We start from the raw sequence: 15,326 nt of genomic DNA, 5'->3' as shown, positions 1-15,326 counted from the left end.
CCCCATGCGGATCCTGTATGACCTCCTCCTTTTCCTAGAAAGGATACGGATCCTGTACACCTCCCGTAAACTCGATCCTCCTCACCCACTTGTCTCACCTATCCTCTCCCAACTCCGCCCACTGCCACACCTGTATTCCCATGTCCCACCCGGTCTCCATCTGTCCCCCTCCTTACCCTCTCCCAAGGTGGCTTCCGCCAGCTCCCCCACCCTGATGATGTCCTCCTCCCCTCCATCTACCCCTCCTATCAACTTTGATCCTCCCCTCCCACTTCCTGTGTCTTTTCCTCTGGGTACCCTCCCTTCCTTCTCTCTCCTTTTCCTCCCATCCCCCCTTCCTCCACCCCTCTTCCCCCGGGCTTCCCCTCCCCCTTCCTCCCTTCCTCTCTTTCTCCCTTCCTCCCTTCCCCCTCTCTCCTCTGCCCATGGCATCTCTGCTCTCCCCTCTCCCTCTCCCACCCCCCGTCCACCGCTCTTGGCAGGTCCCCGGACTCGTAAACACTTAGTGAACATTCGCGCGCCGGAGATCAACACCTAGTGTTTCTGTGTGTGCCGTCTTTCGTGCTCAAGTGCTTCAGTGTTATTCGTTTTGTGCTCCTCCATTCGCGTGTGACAATTTTCGTTTCTGTGTGTGTCCAAGTGTCCGAACGAATTTTATCTTGGACTCTACGCCCGTGAACGGCTCCATGTATTTTAAAAGTGTATGTCTCCGTTTATATGTCCACCTTATTTTTTTCTCTAATGGTCTACATTTGTATCTTTTGTGTTTCTCTGTGGCCAAAGAGCGGCGTAGTATGCTGCTGATGGCCTGCCTGTAACAGGTTTAAAACTAACAATAAAGAAAAAAAATCTGTCATCGTCCAGTAATATCACTTGTGCCCAGTGACAGAGGTGTATACGACGTCCAAAGTCGTCGACAAGCAATGCCTGGTGCATAGAAATATGGTAACGGGTTCAATCGATATTGATGTAGCATTCTCAACACCGACGTTTTTGAGATTCCCGATTCTCGCGCAATTTGTCTGCTACTCATGTGTGAATTAGCCGCGACAGCAGCTAAAACACCTACTTGGGCATCATCACTTGTTGCAGATCGTGGTTGACGTTTCACATGTGGTTGAACACTTCCTGTATCCTTAAATAACGTAACAATCCGGCGAACGGTGCGTACACTTGGATGATGTCGTCCAAGATACCAAGCAGCATACATAGCACACGCCTGTTGGGAATTTTGATCACAATTGCTATAGATCAACACAATATCGACCTTTTCCGCAAATGTTAAACGGGTAATGTATCACGAAGCAAATACCGTCCGCACTGGCGGAATGTTACGTGATACCACGTACTTATACGTTTGTGACTATTACAGCGCCATCTATCACAAGCGAAAAAAGTGCTCCAACTGAAACATTCATATTTCTTTACGTACTACACAAATATGTAGTAAAAAATGGGGGTTCCTATTTTAAAAAAACGCAGTTGATATCCGTTTGACCTATGGCAGCGCCATCTAGCGTGCCAACCATAGCGCCATGTGGTTTCCCCCTTCAAGCTAGACAAGTTTCGTTCTTTGTAGTTTTTTGTTTGACGCTTATTTCGTGAGATATTTGGCCCGCACACGATCAATGGACCACCATATATATATATATATATATATATATATATATATATATATATATATATATATATATATATATATATTCCCCAAGCTATATCAAAATATCTCAATGGGAATACAGAGTACCGATATTTTTATTTTATGTTATATTTATTTCACCATTTTCCTTAAATATTTGAAATTGTACGAGAAAAAATTTTACTTCCTCTGTGTGAAGAAGTCTTATTACTACTTGAGTTTTCATCAAGTCCAGTCTTCCTCTTTGACTGTGCGAATCAAGCATAGATGACACAAAGGAGAAGTCCGATTGCACTGGGAAGAGGTGGTGTGACTGGAATAACAAGATTTCCGATGTGAAGAACTAGCACAGCAGTTGCCTTTAAAAAAAAATTAAAGCAACTAGTGTTTTGTTCAAATGGTTGCCGATTATTTCGGAAGAAAATTATATCATTCGGGTCAGAGAGAAATGTAATGCTTGAAAAATATGTTTTAACAGTCAGTACCCTTATACGTAGTCAAGAAATAATATTACAAGTATCAGCAGTGCTGTATTTCACGTTAGCAGGTAGGTTATCCCGCATACGCTTCGTTAAACGCGGTATGGATGCGAAAGTAGTAGAGAAGGATCGATGGCCAATATTTTGGATGCTGAATATTAATCTCATAAACGAAATTGTTTTGCGAAAGTAGTAGAGAAGGATCGATGGCCAATATTTTGGATGCCGAATATTAATCTCATAAACGAAATTGTTTTGGTATGAATCTACAGATTTGAGAATATAGCTTATAGCCAACAGCTGTATCAACATCAAAACCATATAACTTGCTCCAAGGAAGATTGATAGGTCCGCCACTATTCTCTATATATACATAAATGATCTGAAGGATAGGGTGCCCGGCAGTCAGCATCTGCTTGCAGACGTTGCTGTAGTGTACGGGAGGGTGCCGTCCTTGGATGACTGTAGGATACAAGATAACTCAGACAAAATTTCTGGTTGTTGTGAATAATTACAGCTGGGTCTAATTGCAGAAAAATGTAAATTGAGGCAGAGGGGAAGAAATCCCACGATGTTCGATTACAGCATTAACAGTGTGTAACTTGACACAGACATGGCGATTAAACGTCTTGGCATTTCGTTCAAATGCGACAGGAAATGGAATGAGCCTATAAAGATTGCAGCGGTGAAGGATTCGACCTCGGTGTAATGGGACAGTTTCTTGAGTACTGCTCTAGTGGCTGGGATCCAGCCAGGTCGGATTACAGGAGGACATCGAAACAATTCTGGTGTGGGCTGCTAAGTTTATTACCAGTGCTTTAGATCACCACACAAATACACTCCTGGAAATGGAAAAAAGAACACATTGACACCGGTCTGTCATACCCACCATACTTGCTCCAGACACTGCGAGAGGGCTGTACAAGCAATGATCACACGCACGGCACAGCGGACACACCAGGAACCGCGGTGTTGGCCGTCGAATGGCGCTAGCTGCGCAGCATTTGTGCACCGCCGCCGTCAGTGTCAGCCAGTTTGCCGTGGCATACGGAGCTCCATCGCAGTCTTTAACACTGGTAGCATGCCGCGACAGCGTGGACGTGAACCGTATGTGCAGTTGACGGACTTTGAGCGAGGGCGTATAGTGGGCATGCGGGAGGCCGGGTGGACGTACCGTCGAATTGCTCAACACGTGGGGCGTGAGGTCTCCACAGTACATCGATGTTGTCGCCAGTGGTCGGCGGAAGGTGCACGTGCCCGTCGACCTGGGACCGGACCGCAGCGACGCACGGATGCACGCCAAGACCGTAGGATCCTACGCAGTGCCGTAGGGGACCGCACCGCCACTTCCCAGCAAATTAGGGACACTGTTGCTCCTGGGGTATCGGCGAGGACCATTCGCAACCGTCTCCATGAAGCTGGGCTGCGGTCCCGCACACCGTTAGGCCGTCTTCCGCTCACGCCCCAACATCGTGCAGCCCGCCTCCAGTGGTGTCGCGACAGGCGTGAATGGAGGGACGAATGGAGACGTGTCGTCTTCAGCGATGAGAGTCGCTTCTGCCTTGGTGCCAATGATGGTCGTATGCGTGTTTGGCGCCGTGCAGGTGAGCGCCACAATCAGGACTGCATACGACCGAGGCACACAGGGCCAACACCTGGCATCATGGTGTGGGGAGCGATCTCCTACACTGGCCGTACACCACTGGTGATCGTCGAAGGGACACTGAATAGTGCACGGTACATCCAAACCGTCATCGAACCCATCGTTCTACCATTCCTAGACCGGCAAGGGAACTTGCTGTTCCAACAGGACAATGCACGTCCGCATGTATCCCGTGCCACCCAACGTGCTCTAGAAGGTGTAAGTCAACTACCCTGGCCAGCAAGATCTCCGGATCTGTCCCCCATTGAACATGTTTGGGACTGGATGAAGCGTCGTCTCGCGCGGTCTGCACGTCCAGCACGAGCGCTGGTCCAACTGAGGCGCCTGGTGGAAATGGCGTGGCAAGCCGTTCCACAGGACTACATCCAGCATCTCTACGATCGTCTCCATGGGAGAATAGCAGCCTGTATTGCTGCGAAAGGTGGATATACACTGTACTAGTGCCGACGTTGTGCATGCTCTGTTGCCTGTGTCTATGTGCCTGTGGTTCTGTCAGTGTGATCATGTGATGTATCTGACCCCAGGAATGTGTCAATAAAGTTTCTCCTTCCTGGGACAATGAATTCACGGTGTTCTTATTTCAATTTCCAGGAGTGTATTACGGAGATGCTTCGGGAACTCAAATCGTAAATCGACGCCCATCGAACCAGTCAGGACGCACAGTAACGGCTGCCCAGAAGTAATCGCACTTATGCCGTTCTGGGCATGACGTCAGAGAGTAACACATTCCGCCCAAGTTTGTGTGCTGGCGACTGTGTGACTTCGTGAGTGTAGTGTTTTTCGCTGAACTGCAAAAGTTGCCGAAATTCTTTAGCACAGACGCTGTGAATGTTGTAAATGCTAGTATATGCCCTCGTCATGTCAAAGAAACTGATTACGAGAGAACCTTGAGTTCGGAACTGCTAATTTTTCCATGCAAGCGAGTGCTTAAGAGCGGTGAGTTTTCATCCCCTAATTTGCCTTTAGTAATAGCGCCAGTGATAGTACACGTGTAATAGGAGAAAGAAAGGAACGATTCAACAACAATCGTGAGATCCATAGAAATGCATAAAGGCCTTAGCAAAGCTTTCAACACGAAAGAAGGGTGCTCATGGATGTAAATTTACAGAGGAAGTTGTTTGTAAAGATTCAGGTAGTGACAGTTTACAGAAATTCGTAGCGGCATTGCAAAAGAGAAATGCTCATCTGAAAAACATGCATGAAACTGCAGGCACGAAATAAAGATCTTCGAAGTGAGTTGTCATCAGCCAGACAACGTCTGTACGATGAAGAAAGTAATAAAAATGCACTTGTGCCTCGTAAAATTAATCGAACACTGCACACAAAATCTTACGCTTTGAAACCGAAATTTGTCCAATAGGTGAAAACAGGTTCGCTGGATCAAAGAGAACATCTGCAAGACAATTACTTTTTTCGAAGAAAAGCTGCAATATTCTCAGAGAAGAAGTCAGATATCTGCTCCCTGCCGTGTCAGCCTTGCCTTCGCGAATAAATCGCAGTTTCAGCTGCCATTCAGGTATTTTGAAAGCTGTTAGGTAATTCAAATGCTTTCTACAAATAAAGTACTTGTATAATTTATGCAATGATAAAGACATTATTCATCTATTAGTAGATGTTCTTTCAAAACTGTGGTGAACGCAAAATGAAATTGAGCGTTATACTGATCTCCTTTGCTAGTTAAAACTTGTCTCAGAGTAAACACAGAAAACTCTTGCTTTTATCGAACATTTACGTTGACTGAAAACTGCACAAACAGATCGTATTTTACGATTTTTTTGCATGTTTCAATTCGATAGATGATGGAATATTTTTAAAAACCGGACGTGTCTGTTTAAACGTTGACTAGTTGCAGGCTGTAGCAGAAACAGTCTACTAATAGCAGAACGACAATTAACATTTCATTGTTTTAGAATAAACTGAAACATTCCACAAATACGTTGCACAAATGGGTGGCCACGTGTTATATATATGTTCCTGGGGCAGACACTACTCCTTAGTGACGTTAAAGCATCAGCCAATAGTAGGTAATAGCGCTTACTGCCCTATCTTTTTTTTCTCCGGATCTTGGACCCAATGAAGGAATGTGATTCATTCCATCAGGTGTCACATTCGCATTCATTCACCATCCAATCTTGCTGATTCTGTGAACACTTCAGTTGTAAATGACGATGTCGTTGGGTCAGAATGGGAACACGTGGTGGTAGTGTCCTGCGAAGCTTCGTGTTCTGCAGTATACTTTGAGCGGTTTGCTCGAAACCCTTGTGTCTGCACCAGCGTTATGCTCTGTCGGTAGAACTGCCACGTATTTTCGCATTGTGTGATGAGTCTTGGACTTCCAACACTTTGTGGCGTACTCGTGGTTTCTCCGCCCTTCAACAAGTTTCCATAGACACTCGCTCCAGTATTGTGCAAACAGCTCACCAGCTTTTCGTTTCCGATATGCTCTCTCCCAGCCGCAGGACCGTATCAATTTGCCGTTCATCAACGTCGCTTGCGTCAGTAGACTTACGCATTTGCTCCTGTGTCGTTGCTAGGATGACCCACCAATCGTGTCTTCTATGCGTATGTACATTCCTGTGTCATGTGCTCCTAACGCCACCAGGTGACGTTCAATCTGTGGTGGGCAATAGTCATAATGTTATGGTTCATCGGTTTATGTATCCTATATTTAGAAAAGTCACTGGGCGTAAGTATAAAAAAATAATTGTTCAAGTGAAAGTCGGAGCCGCGCTCTGAGGGTCCCATACAAAATTAATAATGTGTATAGATCCATTCCGGGAATCAAAAATCTTGACAAATTTTGTCTGTTATCGACATCGATAAGGCGACTTTTCGGTCCCGGGAATTCCAAGACTTTCGAGAATGTTTTAGCTTTAAGTCGGATAACAAGTAACAAAAAAAAATTTCGCGTGATAAAATTACAAATTAACAGTTTTGGAATATTTTCCTCTACTTATACCGTGATACCTTGCTTCTTGCCAAATTTCATGATTCTATGTCAACGGGAAGTACCCTACAGATTTTCATGAGAGAGCTTGCGAGTATCAAAATTTCTGACCTAAATAGACGAATGTTTTGATGAAATTGACTTAGAATCTTAATTTTTTTTACATTGACGCCTACCCTTATGCCTTATTATGCACCGCGCGGTATAGCCGCGCGGTCTCAGGCGCCTTGTCACGGTCCGTGTGGCTCCCCCCCGTCGGAGGTTCCAGTCCCCCATCGGGCATGGGTGTGTGGCGTCCATAGCGTAAGTTAGTTTAAGTTAGACTGAGTTGTGTGTAAGCTTAGGGAACGATGACCTAAGCAGTTTGGTCCCATAAGATCGTACCACAAATTTCCAATTTACCTCTGTATGCGATGTAAATTTGAAATTGATATGTCTGTCCGTTCCTGAGAAGAAAGGGTTCTTAACAGTCGGACAGACAGACAGACACAGAGAGAGACAGACAGACACAGAGACTGACAGACAGAGATGGACAACTAAGTGATCCTATAAGGTTTCCGTTTTTACCGATTAAGGTACGGAACACCTTAGAGATGGCTCCACAGAACCACTGCTCTGTATTACTTATGTATATTTGTGGCATAACCCTGGATCTGACGCTTTAACCTACCCGGAAACACAGTAAAGCACTCCGTGGGTGATGATGATGATGATAGTGATTATGTTTGGTTTGGGGAACTCTACTGCGAGGTCATCAGCGCCCGTACAAAGCCCGGTTTTTTCACAGTCCAATTTCTTTTGTACACAGTCCCATCTAGCCAATGTCACGAATATTGATGATGATGAGGATGAAATGATGAGGACAACACCAGCACCCAGTCCCCTGGCAGAGAAAATCCCTAACCCGTCCGGGAATCGAACCCGGGACCCCGTGATCCAGAGGCAGCAACGCTAGGCTCTAGACCACGAACTACACTCCATTGAGAACAGCTTAAACTCCGAACGAAACTTGAGAACAGCTTAAACTCCGAACGAAACGTTCGTATGCAACTCAAATAGTGCGTTTTACAAATGGTATGTACAGTACTAGGGATAGAGGAAACAAGTTTGTTTCCGTGTTTCTAAACGTTCGGAAAGCTTTCGATGCAGTGCCACAACAAAGCCACATAGTGAAAATACGTTCCTTCTGTATATCTAACCAGGTCTGTGATGAGATCGAAAGTATCCTCACAAGCAGAACACAGATTTCAACAAAACCACAGCGCGATGCAAAGACAGACGATCAGTCTTTAGCGCAGAGTAAATCCAATGGATACAAAATTAATCAGTTGCAATTACAGTCAATCAAATCATATTTGGGACTAACAACGTATAAAGACATGAATGAAACGATCTCTTACAGTGAGGTGTAAGTAAAGTAAATGGCAGGTAACGATTCATTTGTAGAACTGCAACTGTCTACTAAAGACATTAGACAAAAGATTTTCAGAGGCCATACATTAATACTACTTGGTTGTAAGAGACTCGTGTGAGATTGGCGACATCCAACTTATGCAGATAAGAGAGAATCGTCGTTGGCGAGAAAATGAGGCACGACTTTTAAAAAATGTTGATGAGCATACACGTAAAGGAGAACGTCATTCATTCAGTCAGAATATGCTTTGATGGACTCTAGAAGAGTTTCCTCAGCCCCCCCCCCCCCACCTCCACCTACTGCTTAGTCAGGCAGACCCATTTAGGCAAATAAGAGCCACCGCAGAACCATACAGGTGATTATTTTTCCTACGTTCTTACCGTTAATGAAACTATATCTTCTGCCATAGACGTCATAGTGAATCTTAAAGTGTGTACGGTTGTTCACACGAATCGTGCACGAAGAAAATGTAGAAATCCGTTCATAGGTCACGCAAGGCGGGCACAATCGTAAAATGCACCTGCCGAGTGTGGAAACAAAAACACACATTAGTGTGCAAATACCCAGTTGTTTTACGACTCCAATTAGCAGTCAAAACGTAATGCCATTTCAGAGAGCGTGAATATGTCAGTAGCAGAGCCGAGATTGACCATTCCGTGTATGATGAATATCGACTGCGAACTTTTATGGTTTGTAGTAAAGGTTTTCATCTCATGCTCCGTTAAAAATAGCAATGATAATAATTTTAGTCACCTTTATATCCACTGGGTAGGGGAAAGTTATACTCATTTCGACTGTCCTGTTCTGTCTGTCTCTCGAGGTTGTGAAGTACGAGAAACACTCTAGATTCTCGTAGCTGATGAAAATAAATCGTAACAACAGGGAGAAAAATGTCTTCCAGCAGCCTCACCCCATATTTTAAATAAAGATTACGTAATTTCCTGACGCTGTCAGTTTTATAAGAGGCAATCTTTAAATATAGTGTTGTAGTCTACTTTTGGAAACTATTTACTTGCCATCTGACTATACTGGCAAATAAGAAGCTTTCCAAAAGAAGACTATAACACTACAAATTAAATAATTTGGAAAGCGTATTTCTTCCTGTATACTGAACCAGCTCAAATCAGTTGACTGACATGAATTTGCCCCACTGGCTGTTATTGTTGGGCTCAGATCAACATTTCGTTCCATATTCTTTACTACTACGTATACCCGGTTATGTTACCACTATCAAGTGTCCAACATAATACTTGAAACTTCCTGTCAGATTAAAACTGTGTGCCGGACCGAGACTAGAACTCGGGACCTTTGCCTTTCGCGAGCAAGTGCTCTTCCATCTGAGCTACCCAAGCACGACTCACGTCCCGTCCTCACAGCTTTACTGCTGTGAGGAAGGGGCGTGAGTCGTGCTTGGGTAGCTCAGATGGTGCCGGCACGGTAGCTCAGCGTGTTCGGTCAGAGGGTTAGCTGCCCTCTGTAATAAAGAAAAAACTGAGTTAATGGATCAACAACGAATTGAAACGAGTGTCTTTCGACGTCCGCCCAGAGCAGATACCACGAACTAAAACGAACAAAATGAGATTAAAAAAAAAAAAAAAAGAAAAACATGGTAGAGTACTTTTCCGCTGAAGGAAAAGGTCCCGAGTTCGAGTCTCGGCACGGCACACAGTTTTAATCTTCCAGGAAGTTTCATATCAGCACACACTCCGCTGCAGAGTGAAAATCTCATTCTGGATAATACTTGAAATATAAAGCATGAAACAACTCTTTCTTGTTTAGTTGACAAAATAAAAAGAGGACTTATAGAGTGTAACCCGTTAAACGCACAATTTTAGAAACAGAACGTGTTTGGCCTGACATATAATACAATAAACACGAATTAAGTAAAGTATGATAAGTATAGACTTAGGGAACACACCATACAATAAAGTATTTCAGAACAAAAGTCTATATAGCATTGAGTGATATGGCATAAAGGACAGTTTAACTCTTACATTAACAGCCAATGCGTCAAAATGATTTCATTCAAGAAATTTATCATGACTGTGGAGTCCATTGCCACTAAAAAGTTTGTATAAGCTTTCCATTGTGAAGGGACGCGGCAATCCAGTCGTATGACAAACTGAAATTAGAACTAGCCAGTTTATTTTCATTGTCTTACGATCAATTTCAGGGCTACCATCCGAATCCTCAAACGCACGTGGAATACGTACAACTAATCGAAGTGAGATATGTTCGCCCTAGGATATCTTGCCGTCCACTGATGGATCACATCCAAGTGGTGTTAAGGATACAGGTTTTACTATGCACACTACTGCTGGTTGGTTACGACAGTATGCTGTCAGCCTAGGGCAAAAATATCTCTTATCTGTTAGGCGTATACATGATACAATAAAAAGAAATTGAAGATAATTTTTGGAATCAGAGGCAAAGTTATTCCTAATCTCCACTTACTTTAAATTTGCTTTCTCAACAAAGCATAAAAAAAGTTTGAAAATTTATTTCGTAATAATTGCTGTAAATGAGACTTTCATATATTTAATGAAACCTTACGAAGCGATACAATACATTTTCTTGAATTATGACATAGCATCCTACACCACAGCGAAGCAAAACATTGGCTGTTGGTGTATGTAGAAATAGGCAATAAGAAGTGTCTACCATCAATGATTAGTGGGACCTGTTGTTATACTAGCTAAAACAGATTCCCTCTGGAGCACGAGAGCAAAACGATTGTTAACTCCCGGACGTTTATGGTAAGGTTCTTACGTAACACCTTTTCAAGCACTATAAGTAGATTAAATAATTTAAGGAAACCTTTTATGTCTTACAGGGAGCTTACTGCCGGAGGATAAAGGCGATGCATTTCGTCAACGCACCAAAGGTTATGGACATGATAATGACGCTAGTAAGGGCAGCACTACCGGAAAAAATAAGGAAGAGGGTAAGTATTTATGTATTGTCAGTGAACGGGGCATAGTTGTACTGTAACTGGCAGGTGTAACTGTATGACGCTAATCTCGAGGTGGTAAGTTTTCACATGGAGCGAGAAGAGATGACTTTACAATTAATTTGTCTGTGGTCTTCACGACACCGAGAACAACCAAAGTTCCCTCATACTATGTTCAAAGTTTCGTAACTGCCCAGTGTAATCGTTCATAAATATTGAGATACGGCAGTTTTGCGTAATATAATAAGGGTAAGGAAAAACGTTACAGCTTTAAAAGATCCATAACGGGGAAGGGAGCTTATATCAGAATTTGGAGCAACGCACTGTGAAGCAAAAAAATAGAAGTTATGCCGTGATATAAAATATTACTGTACTCACGTAGGAAATAAGTCTAAGGAAAACTTCAAATTTCCTTTGAAGGTGAGAAAACTGCCAGTATGTACCTTTAAGGAGTGTTTTCAGAACTGGGTAAGAGGAATATTGTGACGTTATGCTTACAGTTGTGATTTCTGACTGACATCATCACAAATTCCGCTACTTGACGTGGTATTCATTTTCTCCGCACCAGAGTCAATCTCTCTATTTCTCTCTCTCTCCATCTATTTTATGCGGCCCACCACGAATTCCTCTCCTGCGCCCAACCTCTTCATTTCAGAGTAGCACTTGCAACCTGTGTCCTCAATTATTCGCCGGATGCATTTCAATTTCTGTCTTCCCCTACAATTTTTACTCTCTACAATTCACTCTAGAACAATGGAGGTTACTTCCGGATGCCTTAGCACGTGACCCTTCTTGTTGTCAGTCTTTTTCATATTTTCCTTTCTTTGCTGATTCGCGGAGAACCTGCTCATTCCTAATCTTAATAGTGCACCAGGTATACTACATTCTAAGATTTGTCAGTTCAACTATTTACTTCCTTATAAGGTTTCACAATTAATCACTTGTTGTTTTGTCTGTCTTCAGGCCTCCTGCTCCTTATTCATATGGTTTATTTCTGCCCTTTTTATCCAGCATTATGTCTTTCAGTAAAAAAGTACCAAATATGATTACGTTAGAATATATAAAATACAAGGTTTAATCTCATTATTTCAATTTCTTTGGCATGTTTCACATACATGTGTACTTTATCACCTTAGCTCTACATAGTGACAAGGGTAACTAATTTGATGTGTTCTTCTGAGATAATTTTCATCACTATGTCTGGAAATTCCCACACGTTAAGCATTAGTTATCCTTCCAGTGTTAGGTTAGTTTGGCAAAGAGCTCTGTTTCATTAGTTCTTGCATCATCCCAACTAACGCTACAGATTTTTTAACCAAAAATTCCCCAAATACTTCATTAAAAATTAATTAACCTGGAATGCAGCAGATGGTGATCCATCAACTAACTGCCCTCTCTAAATGAGTCATTCGTTTCCTCTTTGTTGATTCAGTACGTTACTTCGCATTTTATTGAACACAACATCTCTCAACGCTTCCAACAATATTCGGTGCCAGTTTTATATTTTCACAAAAATATTTAACTTCAAGTAAATCTTTCTTACAGGAAAAGCAACACAGATGTTTTTTAATGTGCTCTACATTGTCTCTTTTCATTGGTTTATTTGACTGCTCAACAGAAAAATCTCTGCCATTGCTACGCTTTTATTGTCACATCAGATGTTAATTCGCCAGAACATGCACTGATGAGCCAAAACGTTATGACCACCTGCTTAACAGATTATTTGTCCGTCTTTGGAACGAAACACATCTCTGGTTGTATGTATCAGGGATCCGACAGTCTGGTGGCAGGTTTGTGGAAGTATGTGACATTAGATGTCTGCGCACAGGTAATGTACATTGCGTAAATAAGGGGCTACTGACTTGCGTACGCGGTAATCGCGTCCGATAGCGACTCAGGTGGATTCAGTAGGATCTACATCAGGCGAATTTGGTCGCGAGACATCATCGTGAGTTCACCATAATGCTCCTCAAACCATTGTAGCACTGTTCAGGCTCCGAGCCACGTTCAATTATACTTGTGGAAGATGACATCGCCGTCGGGGAAGGGGATGCTGGTGGTTTGCAACTGTGTGCGTGTCTTTGATTACTACCACAGGTCCCATGCAAGCGCAGAAGAATGTCTCCCATACCATAATACTGCTCCCACCAGCCTGCTTCGCCGGCCGGTATGGCCGAGCGGTTCTAGGCGCTACAGTCTGGAACCGCGCGCCCGCTAAGGTCGCAGGTTCGAATCCTGCCTCGGGCATGGATGTGTGTGATGTCCTTCGGTTACTTAGGTTTCAGTAGTTCTAAGTTCTAGGGGACTGATGCCCCCTCAGCAGTTGAATCCCATAGTGCTCAGAGCCATTTTTTGAACCAGCCTGCGTCCTTGGCGCGCTGCACGTTTTGAACAACCGTTCACCTCGATGACTACATTTTATGGAGACGACCATCGACCAAATGTAGAAAAAATGTGATTCACCTGAAGAGCCCACATGTTTCCATTGATCTGTGGTTGAACCCCAGTGTTCCAGTGCCAATTGCAATAGTAACTGCCAATGTCGTTGACTCCACATGTGAACATGTAGGGGTGGTTTGCTGTGGAGCTCAACGTTGAACAAAGTACGATAAACTGTGTGCTCCGAAACACTTGTGTGTGCACCAGCATTGTGTTCTTGCGGCAAAGATGCCAAAGATCATCATCTATCCTACTTTAAAGAGCAAACAAGCCTCAGAACCCCAAGTTCTGTGATGAGTCGTGGAGGTCCAACCATTAGCGCCAACTGGTAATTACACTGTCCTTCTTCCTCTTTCTGTAGATGCTCAAAACAGTAGCACTTGAACATGCGACCAGCTTCGCCGTTTTCGAGGTACCCATTCACAGGCTCTGCATAAAAATAATCTGCCATTTGTCAAAATTGTTGTCTCAATGGATCTCCCCATTTGTAGGTAGGGTGATCCCCCACCCGTGTCTGCTCCGCCTATGTATTTTTGTCATAGCATATCTAGGCGGCATCCAATGTCGCGTTAGGCAGTGGTCACAATGTTTTTGCTTGTCAGGGTATGCATATTGCGGAAGATATAATACGGATAACTGCGTCAGTAATGAAACTGGAACAGGTTAATGTAACTCAGCTGTTTATTTGTATTTGTAATTGCATTAATGTTTGTTTTGTATTTGCACATTGCGCATATTTTCATTAATAATAGTTCAAGGATAATAATGTGCTTAATGTCAATGAATCTGTTTTATTAGTTCTTAATAGAAACTTTTCCTTGAATATTACATTTGATGTAATATATTTAACTTACTTTCGTAGAAATGAGACATTATGAGACAGTAATTGAACAAATGAAGCTGCTGATTCACTTTCGCTATATGGATTCCGCGTTTCAGATTTTCCGTTTTCTCTGGGCTTGCTGTTGTTGTATCTCAGTTAAATGTTTCCGTGATTTCGAACATCTAATTCCAAAATACAGATTCAAAACCTGTGAACGTGTTGCTCTCATTGAACATGAAATTTAGTGTATCTACAGTACTTCATCTACTCGTGTTTCGAGGCAATTCTTTAGTCCTGTCAGAATTGCATTATACTCAAAATGATGCTTTGTAACGTGCATTTTTTAAAAATATATTTCGTTGGCCTCTTGATGCACCAGGAACGTAGAGAAATTACTTCTGGAGCTTTATTCACACTACAAGTAATACTTTGGTTTTATCTCTCAGATGTCTTTAGTAGATCATACGACATATATCAGTTCTTTCTCTAATGGCTTCTTTTCAGTTCTCTGCATTGACTACATCGAAACTATGTTTTAGTGTTTTCTTACCGCTTCATTTGCTAAGTGATCTGAATGTGTTCCCAATATCCCTGATTACTCCCTAATCCTAATAATAATTTTCGTAAGATTTTCCATTTATGTAGGTAATTGGAAGTGGTTTCAGAGTTGTAGTTAATCAAACGCTGTCTAGCTGAAATGTTGTAAACAGTGCTCTTCCGAAATTTCTGGAAGAGTTTATTCTCCTAACAAAATTTTAAAGGGTCAAATTCTAGAATTTTGTCCTTTTTCGTATAATAAATTTTACCATTATAATTTTATAATACTCTCTGTGTGTTTCTGTATTTTTCACCGTAATAATGTACCTGCTGTATTTTGTTATAGTTTTTGATTAGTGACGTAGTAATAGTGCTTTTATCATTTGGCACTATGGCGTTATGCCTGAATATGTTCTGCATCATACTTTGTATTAA

General features: G+C 42.6%; 1 protein-coding gene across 1 annotated transcript in view; it reads left to right on the top strand.

Annotated features, from left to right (window-relative positions):
* The window catches only part of LOC126480747 (alpha-tocopherol transfer protein-like), a 125,873-nt gene that overhangs the window by 95,979 nt on the left and 14,568 nt on the right, over positions 1-15,326 (top strand). The window contains exon 5 of the mRNA XM_050104026.1: positions 10,976-11,086. Coding sequence (XP_049959983.1) covers positions 10,976-11,086 — 111 coding nt within the window. The remainder of the gene's footprint in view (positions 1-10,975; positions 11,087-15,326) is intronic.

The sequence above is a fragment of the Schistocerca serialis genome, chromosome 5, assembly GCF_023864345.2.
Source record: "Schistocerca serialis cubense isolate TAMUIC-IGC-003099 chromosome 5, iqSchSeri2.2, whole genome shotgun sequence".
NCBI lineage: Eukaryota > Metazoa > Arthropoda > Insecta > Orthoptera > Acrididae > Schistocerca > Schistocerca serialis.
The sequence above is the reverse complement of the archived record's forward strand: the minus strand, read 5'-3'. Positions and strand labels throughout refer to the sequence as shown.